At 43.6% G+C, this 18938-nt stretch overlaps 1 protein-coding gene across 1 annotated transcript in view; it reads right to left on the minus strand.

The window, feature by feature from the left end:
- Nucleotides 1-3335: 3335 nt before the first annotated feature.
- SHROOM3 (shroom family member 3) overlaps nt 3336-18938 on the minus strand; it is a 213520-nt gene continuing 197917 nt past the window's right edge. The window contains exons 10-11 of the mRNA XM_043556387.1: nt 10336-10608; nt 3336-4326 (exon numbers count right to left, since the gene is read on the minus strand). Of these exons, the coding sequence (XP_043412322.1) occupies nt 3958-4326; nt 10336-10608 (642 nt within the window). The 3' untranslated portion in view covers nt 3336-3957. The remainder of the gene's footprint in view (nt 4327-10335; nt 10609-18938) is intronic.

Below are 18938 nucleotides of genomic sequence, written 5' to 3' on the forward strand. Positions count from 1 at the left end.
TTAACTCATAATGAGTTATTACATAAATTCATGTTAGTCTTTCTGTGATATTAATAAAGACTGTACAATGATTGGTATCAGTGGCCCTCAAACAGTGAAGTATATCAGGATAACCCAGGGAACTTAGAGATGCAGATTCCTAGCCCCCTTGGTGGTGTCTCAACAATGGGCATTTTTTTTTTAAGTTTATGTATTTATTTTTGAGAGAGAAAGCACAAGTAGGGGAGGGACAGAGAGAGAAGGAAAGAGAATCCCAAGCAGGCTCCACACAGCCCGGAGCCTGATTTGGGGCTCAAACCCACAAACTGTGAGATCGTGAACAGAGCCAAAGCTGGATGCTTAACCAGCTGAGCCACCCAGGCACCCCAACGATGGGCATTTTTAACAAGCACTCCCATGATTCTCATGCATGGTATTTTTGAGAAACCATGCATTAGCTGGTGTCTGAATGAGCTTCCAGAAGAAAGGTGAGGTTTTTATTTAGAAATAAGAATTAAAAAAAAACCCCAAACCGTTCATGTGTTCCTTTCTGATTTTAAAACGGTCTTTATCATTCTATCCCATTCTTCATCACCGAGTTAAGGCAACAATGAATATCTTGTCCCCAATATACTATTTCTGTGTAGAAGGGCACCTTCACGTTTGTCTGATCATTTTATACTTTGCCAGAGATGGAGAAGTTACTTAAGGCTGAAAGTTCTCCCTTTTTCTTGCCAGTAATAAGGTGCATAAGACTTGTGCTCTTCTAAAGAAACAAAAAATAATTTCAACCCAACAGAATAAAGCCAGTAACATGGAAAATTAAAGGCACTTGGAACAATAAAAGAATAAAAAGCCCATGGTTTCCCAGTATCGAGAAAAAAACCCAAAACACCCACTATCTTGGTAAAAGATGCTTGAATAAAATATAAACTTAAGGTAGTGCTCATATTAGGAACAACTGTGATCTTTTACACTCAGAAGTGATTTTAGATCAGATATTAACAGTGGAATAATAGGAAAACTGGGATGTCGCAGGCTGGGTTCTCTCTTGTATGCCTCAAAGGCCCTCACTTCAACAGATAGCTTCTGATTCTTAGGGGTTGACCCACGCTTGCTAATCTTCAAGTTTGGAAATCAGTTGTGCAAAACAGAACCTAAAATGTTCTCCTGGAGAGGAGGAAAAAGTTTTGGTTTCTACAGTGTCTCTTGGAAAAACTCAGACACTTTCACTATGGAACCTCCCTGCATTCTTTGGGGTTAAGCAGCCACCACAAGAAACAAAACAGCAGGAGAAAGCCCTGAGTCAGCCAGCATGTAGCAACATGCCCAGAACTTCTCAAGTGGCCCAGGAAGTTGGGAGACCTCCCAGTTGTCACAAGACCTCGTCCTTTCTTAGAACTTCACAGGTTTCTTGAATATCAGCATTTGGATTATTGTGAGGCCACCTCACATCCACCACTTCTCACGGGACATGGCATTTCAGAAATGATCACGTCCACAGTACCGACTGAACAAACATCCTTGAAGTCTTGACCAACAACATGCTTACAACTGATTTGCTCATGATCTTGGCTGAGGATATTGCTGGGAGGAAAAAGGATGGCCTCCACTGTAGAGGATTGTTTTTAATAGTGGGAAGAGAATGGAAAATAGGAAAGGGATAGAGAACAGGCTTACTGTTGGGCCTAAAGGTATTTGAAAGTTAATAATGGTGAAGTCAGTGGTCTCTTCTCACCAAGCAAGGGTCAAGTTTTGCTACAGTAGGGATCACACCCACCTGAGAATTCATTTTCAGAGTTGCATGTAAAACCTCCCTCATTTCATGTAACAACAGACAACTGTTCAGTGTAGCAGAGGAGGGAGTGATATCCTGGCAGGTCCTATGCTTTCAGGTGTTTATGTCATGACAAGCATCTGTTACTCTGAAGGCCACTTATTTTGACATGTATAGATCAGAAAAGTGATTGAAAAAAGACAATGTGCAAAATGTATCCAGTCAAATCCTTCAGAGGAATAATTTTGGAGAGTGTTAGGAACTGGGAGCCCCCAGAATCCCCTTGAGGAATTTGACTAAGAGCAGCTGAAGACATTTACTGGCTGGCTTCCACCTGGTCTAATGCAGGGAGCCACTCAGTATCAGCAAGACACAGCTAATTACCAACGAGTTGATTTGGGGCTCCTGTGTTGGCCTAAGTCTGAGGAAATGTCAGATGCACTGTATTTCTCTACCTCAAAAGAACCATGAGGTGTGGCTGCTGAACACTGTCACTGGTTCCACGGAGTCCCTGGGAAATGGGAACTCTGGATGTAAGAGAGAAGCTTTGATGACATTCCTGGGAAACAGAGGTGCTCTCTTACTGTACTGATGGAGTCAGCGTATAGCCTCCAAAAAAGGAAAGCTTTGGCTTTGGTGTTGATGGCTCACAAGAAACTTCTGGGTGGCCTGTTCGTTCAAGCTCTTCAAAAGACATCTATATTGGGGACCAAAACTATAGTTGTGAAGTTCTTAAAACCAGGAGATACATTTCATTAAGTAATTAAAATGTCTAGGACAGAAGAGGGCATTTGGTCTCTCGAACAAATTTTCTCCCAATTCTCTCTAGTACTTGCCGCTCAAATGAGCAGAACTGGCCACTAGCCACGGGTCAAGCACATGTGAAACAACAACAAAAAAAACCCTAAAAGCCTAGGTTGCACCACCTGCTCAAAGTACTAGGCCATCTCCGGCAGCCAGTAGCACAGCCTGGCCGCTGGTCCTCGCCTCCTGTCACCTCCCGCTCTGTTTGAATATAACTTGGGCTCTAGAGTACCCTCCAAAAAGTCGTAACTTTGAAGCAAAATCACAGTCTTCAGATGCCCCGTCCAAATTCCAAATGGATAGTGCAAAATCACTCTTTGGATATTGAGACAGTTTTTGATGGTGGTTGATAGGCTTAAGAATTTAGGAAAACTTTTTAAAAAGCATCATTAAAACAGCCTAAGAATAGATCTCTTAATGTAGGCTACATTTAGCCCAAATCCCCTGCAGAAGCACTGCATGACTTCAGTGGAATTGATTTGGTTGCTGACTTTCCTCTTACACAGATTAGCTGTCGTCCTTGTTGGTAAAATTTAGCTCTGTCTCCCCGCCCCAGCGATCGTGCCGTGAAGCACTAGGAAATGATGTGACAGCCATGTGGCACAAAACCTCCTTCCCGGGGAAGGTGGTGTTCCCGTTGGTTGTGGAAGTGAAGCAGCGATGACTGTCAGCAGAAACTGGGATTCCCCCGTACCCATTCTAACACAAACGAGAAAGGTACAAATCAGGCAGACAAGCCAAGGGCTTAAGAAAAAAGTCTCCACGCTCAATGTGATTATCTTTGGAATTCTTCATTTCATTAAGGTTTTCACAAAGTACAAAGCTCAAACATAACTGCCTATGTCCACCACAAAACAGAATCAAATAAGTGGTTAGCACACAAACATAATGATCTTTCTCATTTTAAAAAATATAAATAACGACAATGTTCAAGGTTTTACAGTTTTCTTCTGTGGGTGTTTCTCTTTAAGGCTTTATGTTGCAGATCCTTCATTAATGAGTTCTTATACCTGTTGTCAAGATATACCACCCACAAGCAAGGAAGGCCACTGTGAATACATTCCTGAGGGTGACACTCATTATGTTGCCTCAGCCTGTTAAAAACTAAATCGAACGCCCTCCCATCGGTTCTCACAGTTTCATTAATTTTCCTTCTACTAGAAAGTGATCATAGAAAGGAGTAAGTTCCCAGCAGCATTCAAGCTCTCAGATCAATCATGTAGGGTGAGAAGGAAGAAACAGGCTTTTTCCTGGATAGTTTGTTTGTTTGTTTTCCTTTCATCCAGAAAAACCCCAATAACCCATAGAGTTTAAATGGTGGTTTGTACTGAAACATTTTTCAGATTAAATAGTGTTGAGAGAAAGGGTGATCTTTTGGTTGGGTGTTTTAGAAGAGGTTAAAGTGGGGAGGTTAATGTTGGAAAAATACCACTTAAAGTACACCCCCCAACAGGAGCCGTTTCACTCTCAAGGTTTGGGGGCAGAACCAAGGCCCCTGCCTTGGGAATGAAATCAGACGGGAGGCTCTCCAGCAGACACTTGACTTGTTCCTGGCCTAGCTTGATCTTGTCGTCCAGCTTTCGCTGCTCAATGAGGAGTGTTGACTTCATTTTCACGAAATGCTGGTAATCCTGGAGCTGCTCCTCTGACAGGTAGTTGGCCAGGATGTCCAGCACTACACGCTCCCTCCGATCCAGGTTCTCCTTGAGCTCCCGGGCATCCTCGTGCTGCCCAGCCAGGACCTTCCTCTTCTCGTTGAGGGAGCTCTGCCAGGGCAAAACCAAGAGATCAGCAGAGGGCAAGGGCAAGGGCAAGGAAGGAAACTGCAAAAACACCTTTTACAGGACTGTGAAATCTCCAAGAGTGTATTTCAACTGTTGCTCTAGAGTAAGGAGGCTTACTTTTTGGAAAATCAGCTTATTACCCTTCTGTTGCATGTATATAGTTCTCTAACTTGTCAAATTATGTGGCAGCTTTAAGAGAGATTACATTAAACTGGCTGGGGTAAAAGCTCGGCTCTAGGCTTCTAGATTTATTTTTTAAAGGTTTTTTTTTTTTTTCAACGTTTATTTATTTTGGGACAGAGAGAGACAGAGCATGAACGGGGGAGGGGCAGAGAGAGAGGGAGACACAGAATCGGAAACAGGCTCCAGGCTCCGAGCCATCAGCCCAGAGCCTGACGCGGGGCTCGAACTCCCGGACCGCGAGATCGTGACCTGGCTGAAGTCGGACGCTTAACCGACTGCGCCACCCAGGCGCCCCTAGGCTTCTAGATTTAAAAGGACAATCAGTGATTCCACTCACATGAAGTATTTAGAGGTTGCATGTATCTATATGAGTAATCAAAAACATAGAGATACAAAGTAGAATGGTGGTTGCCAGGAGCTGGGGGGAAGGGGTGTATATGGACTCGTTTAATGGATATAAAGTTTCAATTTTACAAGAAGAAAAAGTTCTAGAGATCTGTTGCACAACAATGTGAAGAACATACTTCACATACTTTAAAATACTTTAAATGGAATACTTTAAAATGGTTAAGGCGGCAAATTTTAGGTTATATGTAGTTTATCATGATAAAAAACTAAAGGGGGCATGGTGCACCTGGGTGGCTCAGTCGGTTAAGCATCCAACTTTGGCTCAGGTCATGATCTCACGGTTTGTGGGTTCAAGCCCCACATCAGGCTCTGTGCTGACAGCTCAGAGCCTGGAGCCTGCTTCCGATTCTGTGTCTCCCTGTCTGCCCCTCCCCACCCCCTTGTTCTCTCTCTCTCTCTCTCTCTCTCAAATAAACATTAAAAAAAGTTAACTGAAAGGGGGGAAAGAAAGGCCAATCTTCACGGTACAAGTATTTACATTGATAGCGGTTCTCAAAGTGTGGACCAGCAGTGGCACATCTCCTGGGAACTTGTTAGAAATGCAAATTTTCAGGGGCTGTTTGATCTACTGAATCCACAGCTTGGGAGCTGGGGCCCAGAAATCTGTGGTTTAATAAGCCTTCCAGGCGATTGTTCCACAGCTGAAGTTTGAGAACCTCTGCTCTGATCCACAAACCATGGGAACATCAGATTTTCCATATCGAAAGAAATCTGTTACCAATTTTTATGCCTTTGAATCTACTATGAGAGAAGTTCTGTTTAACGATGATGGTGGTTTCATATTCTGAGCGTTTCTTACACAAACCCAATGGTAAGATAGCATGTGTAGGCTAATTTACTTTATAAAAATCTTTAACATGGCTTTTTACTCATCATGTTGACATATAATGAATCATTTTTTTTTTCATTTTATGTTTAATCATTTAAATTTTTCAGGCCAAAGTCATTGAGAAATATTAAAATGAAAATCTAATTACAAGGTAGATCTGTAATTTTATTTCAATATAAATTGGCTATGCAGGCTTATGAAAGGCTCACAGGCCATGTGCCTTATCTTCCCTTGAACTAGCATGTCAGATCTTACAAAATAATGCCCAGGGGGAAAGTACAAAGTTTTAGGTTTATCTTACAAATATCTCCATTTTCATGGCTTCCTTCCCCTAATAAGAAAAACACATCTAAAACAACAACAACAACAACAACAAAAACCCCTTAGGTGAAGGGCCTGGCTGGCTCACTCAGTGGAGTATGTAACTCTTGATCTCGGGGTTACGAGTTAGAGCTCCACATTGGGTGTAGAGATTGCTTAAAAATCTTTTTTTTTTTTAATTTTTTTTTCAATGTTCATTTTTTTTTGGGACAGAGAGAGACAGAGCATGAACGGGGGAGGGGCAGAGAGAGAGGGAGACACAGAATCGGAAACAGGCTCCAGGCTCTGAGCCATCAGCCCAGAGCCTGACGCGGGGCTCGAACTCACGGACCGCGAGATCGTGACCTGGCTGAAGTTGGACGCTTAACCGACTGTGCCACCCAGGCGCCCCGAAAAATCTTTAATGAAATCTTGCCATTTGCAACGACGTGGATGCAGCTAGAGTGTATGATGCTAAGCGAAGTAGGTCAATCAGAGAAAGACATATACCATATGCTTTCACTCATGTGGAGTTTTAGGAGACAATACAGATGAACATATGGGAAGGGGGGAAAAACAGAGGGAAACAAACCATAAGAGATTCTTAATGATAGAGAACAAACTGAGGGTTGATGGAGAGAGGTGGGTGGGGGATGGGCTAGATGGGTGATGATGGGCATTAACGAGGGAACTTGTGAGGAGCACTGGGTGTTGTAAGTAAGTGATGAATCACTAAATTCTTCTCCTGAAACCAATATTATACTGCATGTTAACTAACTAGAATTTAAATAAAAATTTGGAAAAAAAAATTTTTTAAAAAGCCCTTAGGGACACATGCACCCCAATGTTTATAGCAGCGTTATCTATGATAGCCAAATTATGGAAGCAGCACAAGTGTCCATCAATAGACGAATGGATAAGGAAGATGTGCTATATATACTATGGAGTATTAGCCATCAAAAAGAATGAAATCTTGCCATTTGCAATGACATGGACAAAGCTAGACAGTATGATGCTAAGGGAAATACGTCAGAGAAAGACAAATACCATATGATTCTGTTCGTATGTGGAATTTAAGAAACAAAGCAAACGAGCACAGGGAAAAAAGAGAAAGAGGCAAACCAAAAAAGAGACTCTTAAATATAGACAGCAAACTGGGGAGGTGGGTGGAGGGGCGGGTTAAATAGAGGATGGGGATACAGGAGTGCACTTCCTGTGGCGAGCACAGGATGATGTTTGGAGGTGCTGAATCACTATATTGTACACCTGGAACTAACATTATACTGCATGTTAACTGGAATTTAAAAAAAAACCAAAACACCTTAAATACCTTTAGGGACTGAATTTGAATGAAGACACCTTTCAAAATGCTGTAAAGAAAAAGTGAAAACCTCTTTCTCACCTTTAAAAAATTAGCAAGTATTTTAAACATGAGGAATAGAGAGAGATTAATACCTGTGTGCCCATCATTAGCCATGCCAATTCTTAACAGGGGCATTTATCATATTTGCTTCAGATTAAAAGCAAAAACTAGAGATTCAGTTGAAGCCTTACATATATTCCCCTTCGCCCCACTGGTGACCATTCTACATTCTGCATTTGTTGAACCACTTCTTCCTTCAAATTTCTATTATACTAGGTTTCTTTTTTTTTTTTTTTTTTTTTTTTTTTTTTTTTTTTTTTAAATTTTTTTTTTTCAAAGTTTATTTATTTTTGGGACAGAGAGAGACAGAGCATGAACGGGGGAGGGGCAGAGAGAGAGGGAGACACAGAATCGGAAACAGGCTCCAGGCTCTGAGCCATTAGCCCAGAGCCCGACGCGGGGCTCGAACTCACGGACCGCGAGATCGTGACCTGGCTGAAGTCGGACGCTTAACCGACTGCGCCACCCAGGCGCCCCTATACTAGGTTTCTTAATGAAGACTGATCATGATAAAAATGAGTATGGATGTATTATGCATGTGAGCAAGCACACATCTGTATTCGAGGGTGTGTACATTTAAACGTTGAGCGGAGTTCCATTCTGGAACAACTCCTCTTCCCCTAATGAAAACTGCTTCACTGTTCCTTCTCTCACAGACCTGTGGCATCCATCCCAGCGGCCAAACAGGAAACTTAAAGTTAGCTTCCGCTCTGCCCTACCTCTCGTCCAGCTTGCCTTACTATTTCAAACTCATTCTCTCACTCCCTAGTCTGTACCCCTGTGGTAGTTGCCTAAGTGAATGGCCTGACTCCTTCTTGGTAGACTCTTAGCCTAAGCCCCACCACTCTCCAGGCTAATTAGGTGATGAAATTAGTTTGTGGCTCTTCCTGGCCTCCAGGCTAAATTCCTAAGTCTGTAAAGTGTGACCCACAAGGTCTCTGTGACTATTTTCTGTGCTGGATACTGCTTGTGCCTCTAGATCCACTTTTCTCAGCCATGCCCTGGGCCTAAGGAAGCTGAATGGTGAAGGCTGCATCAACTGGTGTCCTCTCCCTCTGGGCTTGATCCATGGGTGTCATGGGCAGGAGACTGGAGGGAGGGAGCAGGAGGAAGAGCCTGGGGCATCTATCCCTGGCTCCTTCCTTGCCAGGTAGTGGGGACTACATTTGCTCACCATGGCCTCAGGGCTGTAGGACAGACACAGAATTCTGATAAGGGCTCTCTTCCTCCTCCAAGTGATGCTAACCTTAGGGGGACAGGGAAGCCCCCTTCCCATACCTTCACTGAACATTGTTTATCCCTTTTGAATGAGCCCTCTATTTCCTGTCAATTTCCTGACTGTACACTTTTTTTTTCATATTTCCTGGAATCCACGATTTTTAAAAACCAAGCAACCATGTATGGTTCTTGAACATGCCATGGTCGTTCTTGACTTTGTCCATGACACTGCTTCTAAATGGTGAAGCCCTCCACGTAGAATTAAGAAATTCTTCTATACCCTGGTCAAGTGTCACCTGTGCCAAGTCTTTCCTGGCCTCCCCCCACCACCTGAGAAGCGTTTCGTGGCTGAGTCTGTCGCTGTGCTGCCGCATTGTGGATGCACTTGCTGCTTCCATACTGGTTTTCCTCGCTACACGGTGAGTTCCTTGAGGGCGGGGCCTGTGTTTTGGCTGGTGCTCATCCCCAGAATGTGCAGCACCAGACATTTGGTAGGTGCTTGTTTGCTGAGCGGAGGGAAGGAGGAAAGGATGATACTTTTGAGGCAGGCACTTCCAGACGATTTCTAGATGAGGAAGCAAAGACTCAGCACATTTGCATGAGGAGGGCACTCACCGGAAGGGGACAGGAGCTGCAGAAAGTTTTTGGATGCCCAAGCACATTCAGAATACCACCTAGACCTTTTCTATTTCAAAAAATGACATCTTCCCTTTTAACTTAATACATTAGGAGAAATAACTGGGAAATCCCTGATAGCCCCGAAAGAAAGAGCTATAGATAGGAGGAGCCAGAAAGCAAAGGAGTCTCTTAGTGGCTACAGTGCTCATCACCTTCTAGCATAAATATCTGTGTACAATAGTTACAGGTATGTTTACTGTCTGATTTGTCTTGATAGGGTCCCTGAAGGCAGGGATCTGTCTGCTTTGTTCATGAGCCTCGTGCATCCCAGCAAATAGTTGCTGTACTGATGAGTAGGTGAAGAGTGCTATGCAGCTCTGGAATTATGTTCATCATAGAGAATAAAACTTGGGGTCTGCAGCAGGACCCCTCAGATCCTGGTTCCATCACTTGCTGGCTTGTTGTGAGGATCCAGCGAGCCCAGTGCTGGGCAAAGAGGAAAGGACTTGAATGTTATCCAGTGTTGCTACCGCTGTTACTACCTGTCCTCTTTCTTCCAGTAGAGGGCGCAGTGGAGACACCTGGGTACATCGTCCCCAAGTGCCTGCAGACCCTCGCTCACAGATTCCCCGGAGCTTGAGTCCACGTTCCCACGTGGGAACTCTCCTCAGCCCCAGCAGGTTTTTTTTTTTCTTTTTGTCCCTCTCTCCCTTTCTAATGTCACCCTCCCACCATGCTTCTGTCTCTTCCTTTTCCTAGGAAAGAAGGTTAGGAAAGAAAACTCTGGTACCTGTGTTTTTACTTTCCTAAGTATTCCCTGTGCCTGAAGAGCCAGCATTACCTCTTGGCATGCAAGATGACTTCTTTGGTGTTTCCCGGTAATCTATACATTGGACCGCCCTCCCTGCCCCAGAGATCATAATCTTCTCCAGAGAAGGGGTCATGTTCAATTGCACCTATGTGCGTGGGTTCAGAGGGAAAAGCCGTTGAACTAAATCGCTAGTCCACCTACCCTTTCTTCATTACTGGCATCTTCACCGAGGCCGCTAAGGACGTTTTCCACACGGGCCAGGCGCCCTGAGAGGGAGAGCAGCAGGTTTACCACCTTGTCCAAGTCCCCGATGAACATCTTGTACTTGTCAAACTCATTCGGCTTGCAGAGCTCACTGATCAAAGCCTCCACCTCTTCCCCCAAGGCATTATTGAGCTTGATGTCCATCAGCAGACTCCCTTTCGCTTCCTGCAGGGTCTCAAGCTTGTGGGTGAGGCTTCCAATGAGCTCGGCCTGTAACCCCAGAGGAGACACACAGCAAACGTTAGCCAGCGGAATTGTCAATGGAAAGAGGATTCATTTCTCCCAGGCACATCCTGTCTTTTCAAGGCTAAGCTGAAGGTCCCCTACTCTGTCTGGACTGCCTCTCAACATGACACCACAATATTCTTTCCTTTCCCTGAATGTCTACAACTGCCTTTCTTTGAGCCTATTCAGTCTTCACAGGCCAACACTTGACTACACATCATCGCCTTGTAATGTTTCCCAATTGAGTCATGCTCTGTACAGCTCAGTTTTCCCAACTGGCTTGTCAACTCACTTTTATTTTATTATTATTTATTTTTTTTAGTTCAATTTTTTGAGAGAGAGAGTGCACATGAGCAGGTGAGGGGCAGCAAGAGAGGGAGACAGACTCCAAAGCAGGAGACTCCAAAGACTACCCGCTGTCAGCTCAAAGTGCGATGCGAGGCTCAAATCCACAAACCGTGAGATCATGACCTGAGCCCAAGTCGGACCTCAACCGACTGAGCCACCCAGATGCCCCATTTACTCACTTTTATAAGGCTTTTCAAGATATGCTCTCTTTTGGTCCTCATAACGATACCACAGGCAGGTAGGGTATAGATTTCTTGTTTTACAAATAGAGAAGCCAAGAGTTAAAGGAACGAAGGGACTTACCCAAGGTCAGAGAGCTGAGTGGAGTATTGAAGATAGTTACCATTCAACAGAGCAGTTACTATGTGCCAGACACTGTGCAATAAACTCTACATGGATTATCTCATTTAGTCTTCCCAACAATCATACATATACAGCAGGTGAAGAAACAGACTCCGGTGAGGTGATGGCCCAAGACACACATACCATCAAGCGGGGCTGCCTTGAACTCAAGTCAGCTTGATTCAGGAACTAGCCTTGTACAGTCATCATAAATATTCAACCGAGACCTTTATCAGAAGTCAGCCGTGTGATCTTTCCATCGTGCTCCACTATCTCCACTTGCCTGAGTTATATAATTTGCCATTTTTATTGCAAATGTCTATGCATATGAAACAGTTACACAAGTATCCAATATATTTAACTGAAGGAATGAAGTAAAGGTCTTAGTGGTTTCCAGTTTGATTACACTTATACTAAATGTCTACTAGTTTGCTACAAGAGAAATTAAACTTCATGATTTTTAAATTAGTCTTTTGTTTTTCTCTTAGCCTAAGGTAGCCAGATGGAAAAAGGACATAATCTTTTTTTGGTTAAAACCTATTTCTTTACCACTAAAACAGTTCCAGCTCAAAAAAAAAATTGTTTTATGCATATATATATATATATATATATATATATATATATATAAAATCAAGCCATGTGGCTTCAATTGGAAACTTGGTAAGAAAGGATCACAATTTTGATGTTAGAGTAAAATCTTCATTTTTAAAGGAAGGAAAGGGGGAAAAATAGAAATAATTTTGACTAACAGAACTGAAGGGTCCTGAGGATTTTTGGTACTATTTCTTCATCACCAGAAAATACAACAATTACAATGAAATGGGGAAATATTTCTCCATGTTGTGCTCATCTTGGAGCTGCACCATCAGAGGTACTCTGTCTTCCAATCTAAGGTTCAGAGTGTCCTTGAAATGTCTACGTTTTGGCCTTCACGGTGACAACTTGTCTTCTCGACTCGCCAAAGCCCAAAGGCTAAACAGTGACTAACACAATTCTCATCTGCTGCACTGCCTCGTCATAGGTTATAATCTTTGGCTTTCCTCAAGCTATGTAGTTAAGACAAAGTCAATGCAAGGATACTTTCAGTAGAGGAAAAACCCGTACAGTCTATATCACTCCCCAACTGAGGAGTCTAAACCCAGAAAAAATGCAGGTGGCAGAGAATATTGTTTAGTATTCCTTATGTTCTCCTAGAAAATAGATTTTCCAGAAAACCCCCACCAATTGTGGCTGGCATTTCTGGTATTTGCCTGCTACCCAGCCTGCGAGGCAGCTCCAGAGACACGCCCAGCAGGGGGTGACGATCCTGCGTGGTGTTATCCGTTCTTACGAAGAGAACAGCAAGGAGACGGATGGAAAGCAGTAGGAAAAATAAACCCTGCCTGCTGTTACAGCTTCCAGCATTCCCACCAGACAAGGTTCAGAGAAGTCAAATGTCATTACAGCTGCTTTTCAGGTAGACAGTGAGAGACTCTGACATCTCTATGAAGTCAGGCCAGGAGGTTTTCATCTTGCTGCCTGCATTCCCTAGGCTCACCGCTCCGTCACCGGACGATACCTTCTCACAGTCACACCAAATCCAAAGGGGCAGATGACTACGCAGCATTTCTATACTCCAGCCTCTCTGATTATTCAAATGTGGGATCCATTTCAGCCTCTTGTCTTGAGAAGTATAGTTTCTAGAAAAGTCTTGAAACAGAACTAGGAGATGGAAAAGAAGGTAACGACCTTGCGTTTTTCATTCCTCTCACTAGGACTTCTTTTGAAACTAATACTGTGTCATCACTTCTGGAACTCAAAAGCACTTTTGTTGATAGTTTATCTGATATCATTAAAAAACAAACCCTCATCATGGCCTCAGAAGCTGGTATTTGAAGGGACAGGAGACTCTGAATGTGTGAATGAGCAGAGACCAGGAAGGATACATCCGTCCTCACGTGTTGGGCGGAGTTTCTTCTGGACTCAGCTCGGGGCTCCTACGCCGGTCAGTAGTGCCGAAAGGGCAGCCCCCAGGCAGGCCTGGTCCAGTGGGCGGGCAGCAGGCAAAGAAGTGACACAGCGGAACAGCAATGGGAGATCAGGCTCGGCAGCCTAATCCTCTCAGTCTGTCCTCTGCACAGCCTGTTTGGGTTTTCAAAGACCCAGACGCCGGGCAGAACCACAGCCTCTCTGTGCAGGAGCTGATGTGTACCGTGGGCTTCAGGGTAGAAGGAAGAATAGAAGGAGACGGAAATGTCCGGGAGTGATGCAGGGAGGATTCGGTGGGAAGAACCAGGGCACATTTCGTGGCACTCTGGTTTCTGAAAGCTATTTGCCGGGCCATAAGGTGATGTGTTAGCACGTATGGCCATGCTGTGATATAGAAGTTACTGAGCAATCTCATCCGTCACTCCTGGCCCAAATGGTACATATTTGGATGGTATTTGATTTTTTAAAATGCTTCTACATTTAAGTGATGGAAATTTGGATTTAAAACTGCAGTTAAAAGGGATGTGAGTAACTGAAGGCAACAAGGGAAAGTTGGCTATACCAAACAACCATTTCTCTGCCAGGCAGACCTCTTCAAAAAAAACGAAAAAACAAAACCAAAAAACCAAACCCTACCAACTTCTAGCTGCGGAATTCACTGTGGGAGGGACAACAGGTCTTTTGAGGGGTTTTGTTTCAATAACATACTAGTCTCTCAGGAGCTACTTAATTTGCAAAGTCATTCACATTTTTTCACTTCTCATCTGGTGCAAACTGTTACGTCACCCTGTGTGCGATGCAATTTATAGGGTTTTTTTTCCTCTAAATATAGTTTAACAGAGCCTCCCCCTCCCACCTCACCATTTGCTTGCAGCAACCCTGCTGGGCCCCTTCCGGCCTCCTCACTGCCTCCAGGAGTCAGGAACCTAGGCTCTGACAGAAAACTCACCCCCCATCAAACCACTTGACCTTTGGTGCCTCCATTTTCTCACTCATAGCCAGGGGATAATAATATCTGCCTAAAACTAATAATGTTTGAATATTAAGCTCTTTCTCTGTGCCGGGAACCACTTAAATATTTTACTATTCAATTACTACTCCCAATAACCTGATGAGACAGGTAGTGTATTATTATCCCGGTTTTACTGCTGCACAAAGTGAGGTGGCTAGAAGTTATTTAACTTGCGAGAGCCAGGTCGTCTGGCTTCAGGGATCAGGGTTTTAGTCACTATGTTAAAATAGCTCATTGGAATGTTCTGAGGCTCAACTATAATAAAGCTTGTGCGAGCATTCTGGGAAATATAAAAGTATTATACACATTCAAGTTATTGCTACTTGTGCGGTCATTAAGATTCAGCAATAGTCTGGGGAACACTCATTTTAGGGCGCACCTCTAGAGGAATACTCAACGTCTCCCCCACGTGACCATGCCACCTTGCCTTCTGCTCAGGGATCTGTGCTGACCATGTTCCCAATCACGTTGCTAATAACACGGCTGGCCTGTGCTGACGGATCATCTTCATCTCAAAGAAGAGTAATTCAGGACTCCTAGCTGCATGGCTGGAATTTAGGGGCAGAGTGGAGTTCAGGCTCCTGCTAGTAAAAATGATGAAGATAAAGACACTTCAACCACAGGCTTTGTTGTTTCTTTCTTTGGTTTTAAATGGGAGGATCTAGGCAGTAGTACATGGTTGTTTTCACAGCTGAACTTCATCCAGGAGAAAAGTCAGGGGTGATTTTTGTCCCAGTGACAGAAATGGGATCAAACCTCCATCCCATGTTGTGGGACCTCAACGAAAACAGGTCTTGGGGACTCAGCTACCATTTCAAATATTCTCTGGCACATTCTCTGGCAAGAGTGGCTCTTTACCATTCACTTCCTCTCAGGAAGGCTTGTGATCAGAACGCTGTCCTATTTACTTAGTACGGTCTCTTGGTTCTGGGTATCAGGACTCTCTGACAAGAAACAGTATTAAATTTCTTTAAATTTGGCTAAGTCCAGGGGCGCCTGGGTGGCTCAGTCAGTTAAGTGTCGAATTTGGCCCAGGTCATGATCTCATGGCTTTTGAGCTTGAGCCCCGCATTGGGCTCTGTGCTGACAGCTTAGAGCCTGGAGCCTGCTTCAGATTCTGTGTCTCCCTCTTGCTCTGCCCTTCCCCCGCTCATGCTCTCTCTCTCCTTCAAAAATAAATAAAACATTTAAAAAAACTTTTTTTTAATTCAACTAAGCCCATCATCCTCCCTCCCGAAATGACCTCTGTTTCCCTATTTCAGTTATGACAGCCATGTAAGGCCAGGTGCTCAAGAGTCATCCTTGACCCTTTCCTCTCTACCATGCTCCACATCTAATCTGTCCCCACGTTCTGTCCACTCTGCTTCCCCCCCCCCCACCTTTTTTTTAAATCCACCTGTTCTCACAGCCCCTACTGCACTGCCTTTACACAGGTACCGTCACTTTCCCTGTAACACCCTCCCAACTGCCGCCTCTGCCTCCACAGCTGCCAGAGAGACTTCTCTAAAATGCCTGTCAGCTCTCTCCCTGCTGGTAAACCCCAGGGTGGAGGAAGGGTGAGGGACTCCTGGCGTTAGCCAACATGGTATACGCCCCCTACCGCCTCCGGCCCCACTTACCACAACTAACATCCCTGGACTCTGAAGGGGACTCCGTAAAGTGAAGTATGGCAGCGTGTCGGGACGGGGAGCCAAATGTGAAGTATGACCCGGCATGGGGGTTAGTTGCCTGCCTCCCCCTTCTATGTTCTAGCTCTGAAGCGCACGCAGAGAGTGGCAGCAAAACTCTGAGAAAAGTCCTGCCTTTTGAACAAAGGACCAAAAAAAGGGGCCTCCTCGAGCTAAAACGTGTGGGGGAAATCCTGTTTTTAACCCTCCTTGTTTTCTTCCCCTAGCCCTGGCTCCCAAGAGTAGCTCTACTCCCTGAGCTGCACTCGCAGTGGGGGCACAGGCACTGAAAACCCCGAGAGAGAGAGAAGCGAAAACAAAAACAAAAACAACAAGTCTTCTTTATGGTCAGAGGAAGTGGTCCAAACGGTGTGAGGGGAATTCCCACTCTTTTTTCTTTCTCTTTTATTGAGGGAGGTCCCAGCCATGCAGAACAGCATAGCAGCCCAGGCTGCTATAGTCATGAGAACTGGTCTTTCTAGCCAGAAGCCCAGGAAGAGGGGTGGCTGGGAGCCAGACAGTATGGGGGGGGGGGGGGGGGGGGAATACTGCACGGAACAGCCAGAAGGAAGATCCCCTAATTCTGTGTATGAACTGACAGAAGTCCTAGGCTCACGCTCAAGTAGACCCAAAGCAGCACAACAAAGACTCTGAGAACTGAACTATGATAGAAGCACTAACCAAGTCCCAGACTAACCTCTGAATGGTGCATGTTTGGGAAGGATCTGTGCAACACAGCAAAGGCTCTGAAAACCGAAATGATGTTGGAATTGGCACCTGAAGGTGGGACAGAACTTATAGTCAAGGGGCACCTGGGTGGCTCAGTCAAGCGTCTGACTCTTAATTTCGGCTCAGGTTGTGATCTCACAGTGTGTGATATCAAGTTCTGCATCTGGCTCAGTGCTGACAGTACAGAGCCTGCTTGGGATTCTCCCTCTGCCCCTCCCCTGCTCTATTTCTTCCTCAAAATAAATAAATCTATTCTTCCTCAAATAAAATAAACTTTAAACACAAAAAGAACTTGTAGTCAAGCTGAATAGATTACTTGCTAAAATGAAAACAAAAAAAATCAACATTCTGTAGAGGATTTTAACAGAACCCAGAGGCTCAAAATGTAATACTCAAAATGTTCAGAATACAACACAAAATTACCCAATATTAAAAAAACAAAAAAACAAAAAAACAGTAAAACATGAGCAATTCCCAGGGGAAGACAATCCTGAGGAAACCCCAGTGCTGGGATTTCCAAAGCCTTTAAAATAACTTTTATAACCTTCCTCCATGGTAAAAGTAAACACTCTTGAACACAGAAGTCTTTGGCAAAGAAACAGACACTACAAAAAACTGAGTCAATGGAAATTTTGCAACTCAAAACTATATTTGAAATTAAGAGAATTACTGGTGGAATGAAGACAGTGCTACAGAAATTATCCAATCTGAAGAACTGACAGAAAACAGATTCTTAAAAATGAACTAGGGCTTCAGGGACTTGTGAGGCAACATCAAAAGGTCTAATATTTGTGGTACTCTAGTCTCAAAAGCAGAAGAAAGATTAGTGCATAAAAAAATGTTTGAAGACATTATGGCTGAGAACGTCCCTGAATTTGGTGAAAGACCTAAATTTACAGAATCAAGAAGTCAGTTAAATGCCAAATAGGAATCACCAAAGAAAATCAGGCTCATGCACGTCATAATCAAGCTGGTGAAAATTGAAGACCAAGAAAAAAAAAAAAAATTGAAAGCAGGCAGAGAAAAACAACACATTGCATACAGGAGAATCAATATTTAAATGACCGTGCAGTTTTTGTCAGAAACCATGGGAGCGAGAAGGCGGAATGACAACTTTAAAGTGCTAAAAGAAAAAGAACAGTCAACCCCCAATTCCATATCCAGTGAGAATATCCTTCAGGCATGACAGCAGAATAATGACATTCTTAGATGAAGGAAAACTAAGAGAAACCGTCACCAGTAGACCTATTTTAAAAGAAATGGAAGGAAGGAAGGAAGACTGAGGTTTTTCAGGCTGAAAGGAAGAAAGACCACAGAGAAATCTGGAACTTGAGGAATGAAGGAAGAGCAACAAAAATGGGCAGCTGAGAACCATCTGGGTCACTAATGATCTCCTGGGGAAAGCCAATTCTGCGGAACAACAGATTCTTTTTGCCTTCTGAAATATTCCACTAAGTCTCTAAGCCAAAGCCCTTTGGCCTTCAGAATAAAGAGTCATGGGACCTGTTGAAGCAGATTTTTGCCTAATAGACATAGCTGGGTTAGGCAAAGAACTTAAAGCTCTAATTATTAGACTGTCTTTAGATTGTTTGTTCAGATAGTTCAGACAATGAAAGTGTTTCAAACTTCTGTTTACTTGGAACATTATAATTCATCATCTATGATGTATACATAGAAAATATATAAAGTAGAATTGGTTTAAAAGGCTAATTTCAATTTTTAAAAATATTTATTAATTGGGACTCTGGTTTCCATTGAGTCTTAGTGAATTTCATGACTAGCGATGTATCTTAGGTTACTAGTAACTTTAAATATCAGGTAATAAGTTATTTCTTTGGGAAGGTTGGTGGGAGGCTAGTCTCTGCCTTGGAACAATCTTGATGAAGCATATTTTAAAATCACCCTTAGAAAAGCTTGCTGTATATCAGGAAGGGAACTGCATTTTCAACTCTATGCTGCAAATATTAATAGATGCCTTCTACAACATCATTTAAAACTCACATATTTTGGGGGTACCTGGATGGCTCACTCAGTTAAACGTCCAACTCCTGATTTCAGCTCAGGTCGTGATCTCACGGTTCATGAGTTTGAGCCCCAAGTTAGGCAGTGTGCTGACGGCACAGAGTCTGCTTGGGAGTCTCTCTCTCTCTCTCTCTCTCTCTCTCTCTCTCTCTCTCTGCCCCCTCCATATTTTCTGTTTCTTAAAAAAAAATTTTTTTTAAGTTTACTTATTTGAGAGAGAGCACATA

This window comes from Prionailurus bengalensis, chromosome B1 (genome assembly GCF_016509475.1).
Source record: "Prionailurus bengalensis isolate Pbe53 chromosome B1, Fcat_Pben_1.1_paternal_pri, whole genome shotgun sequence".
Classification (NCBI taxonomy): Eukaryota; Metazoa; Chordata; class Mammalia; order Carnivora; family Felidae; genus Prionailurus; species Prionailurus bengalensis.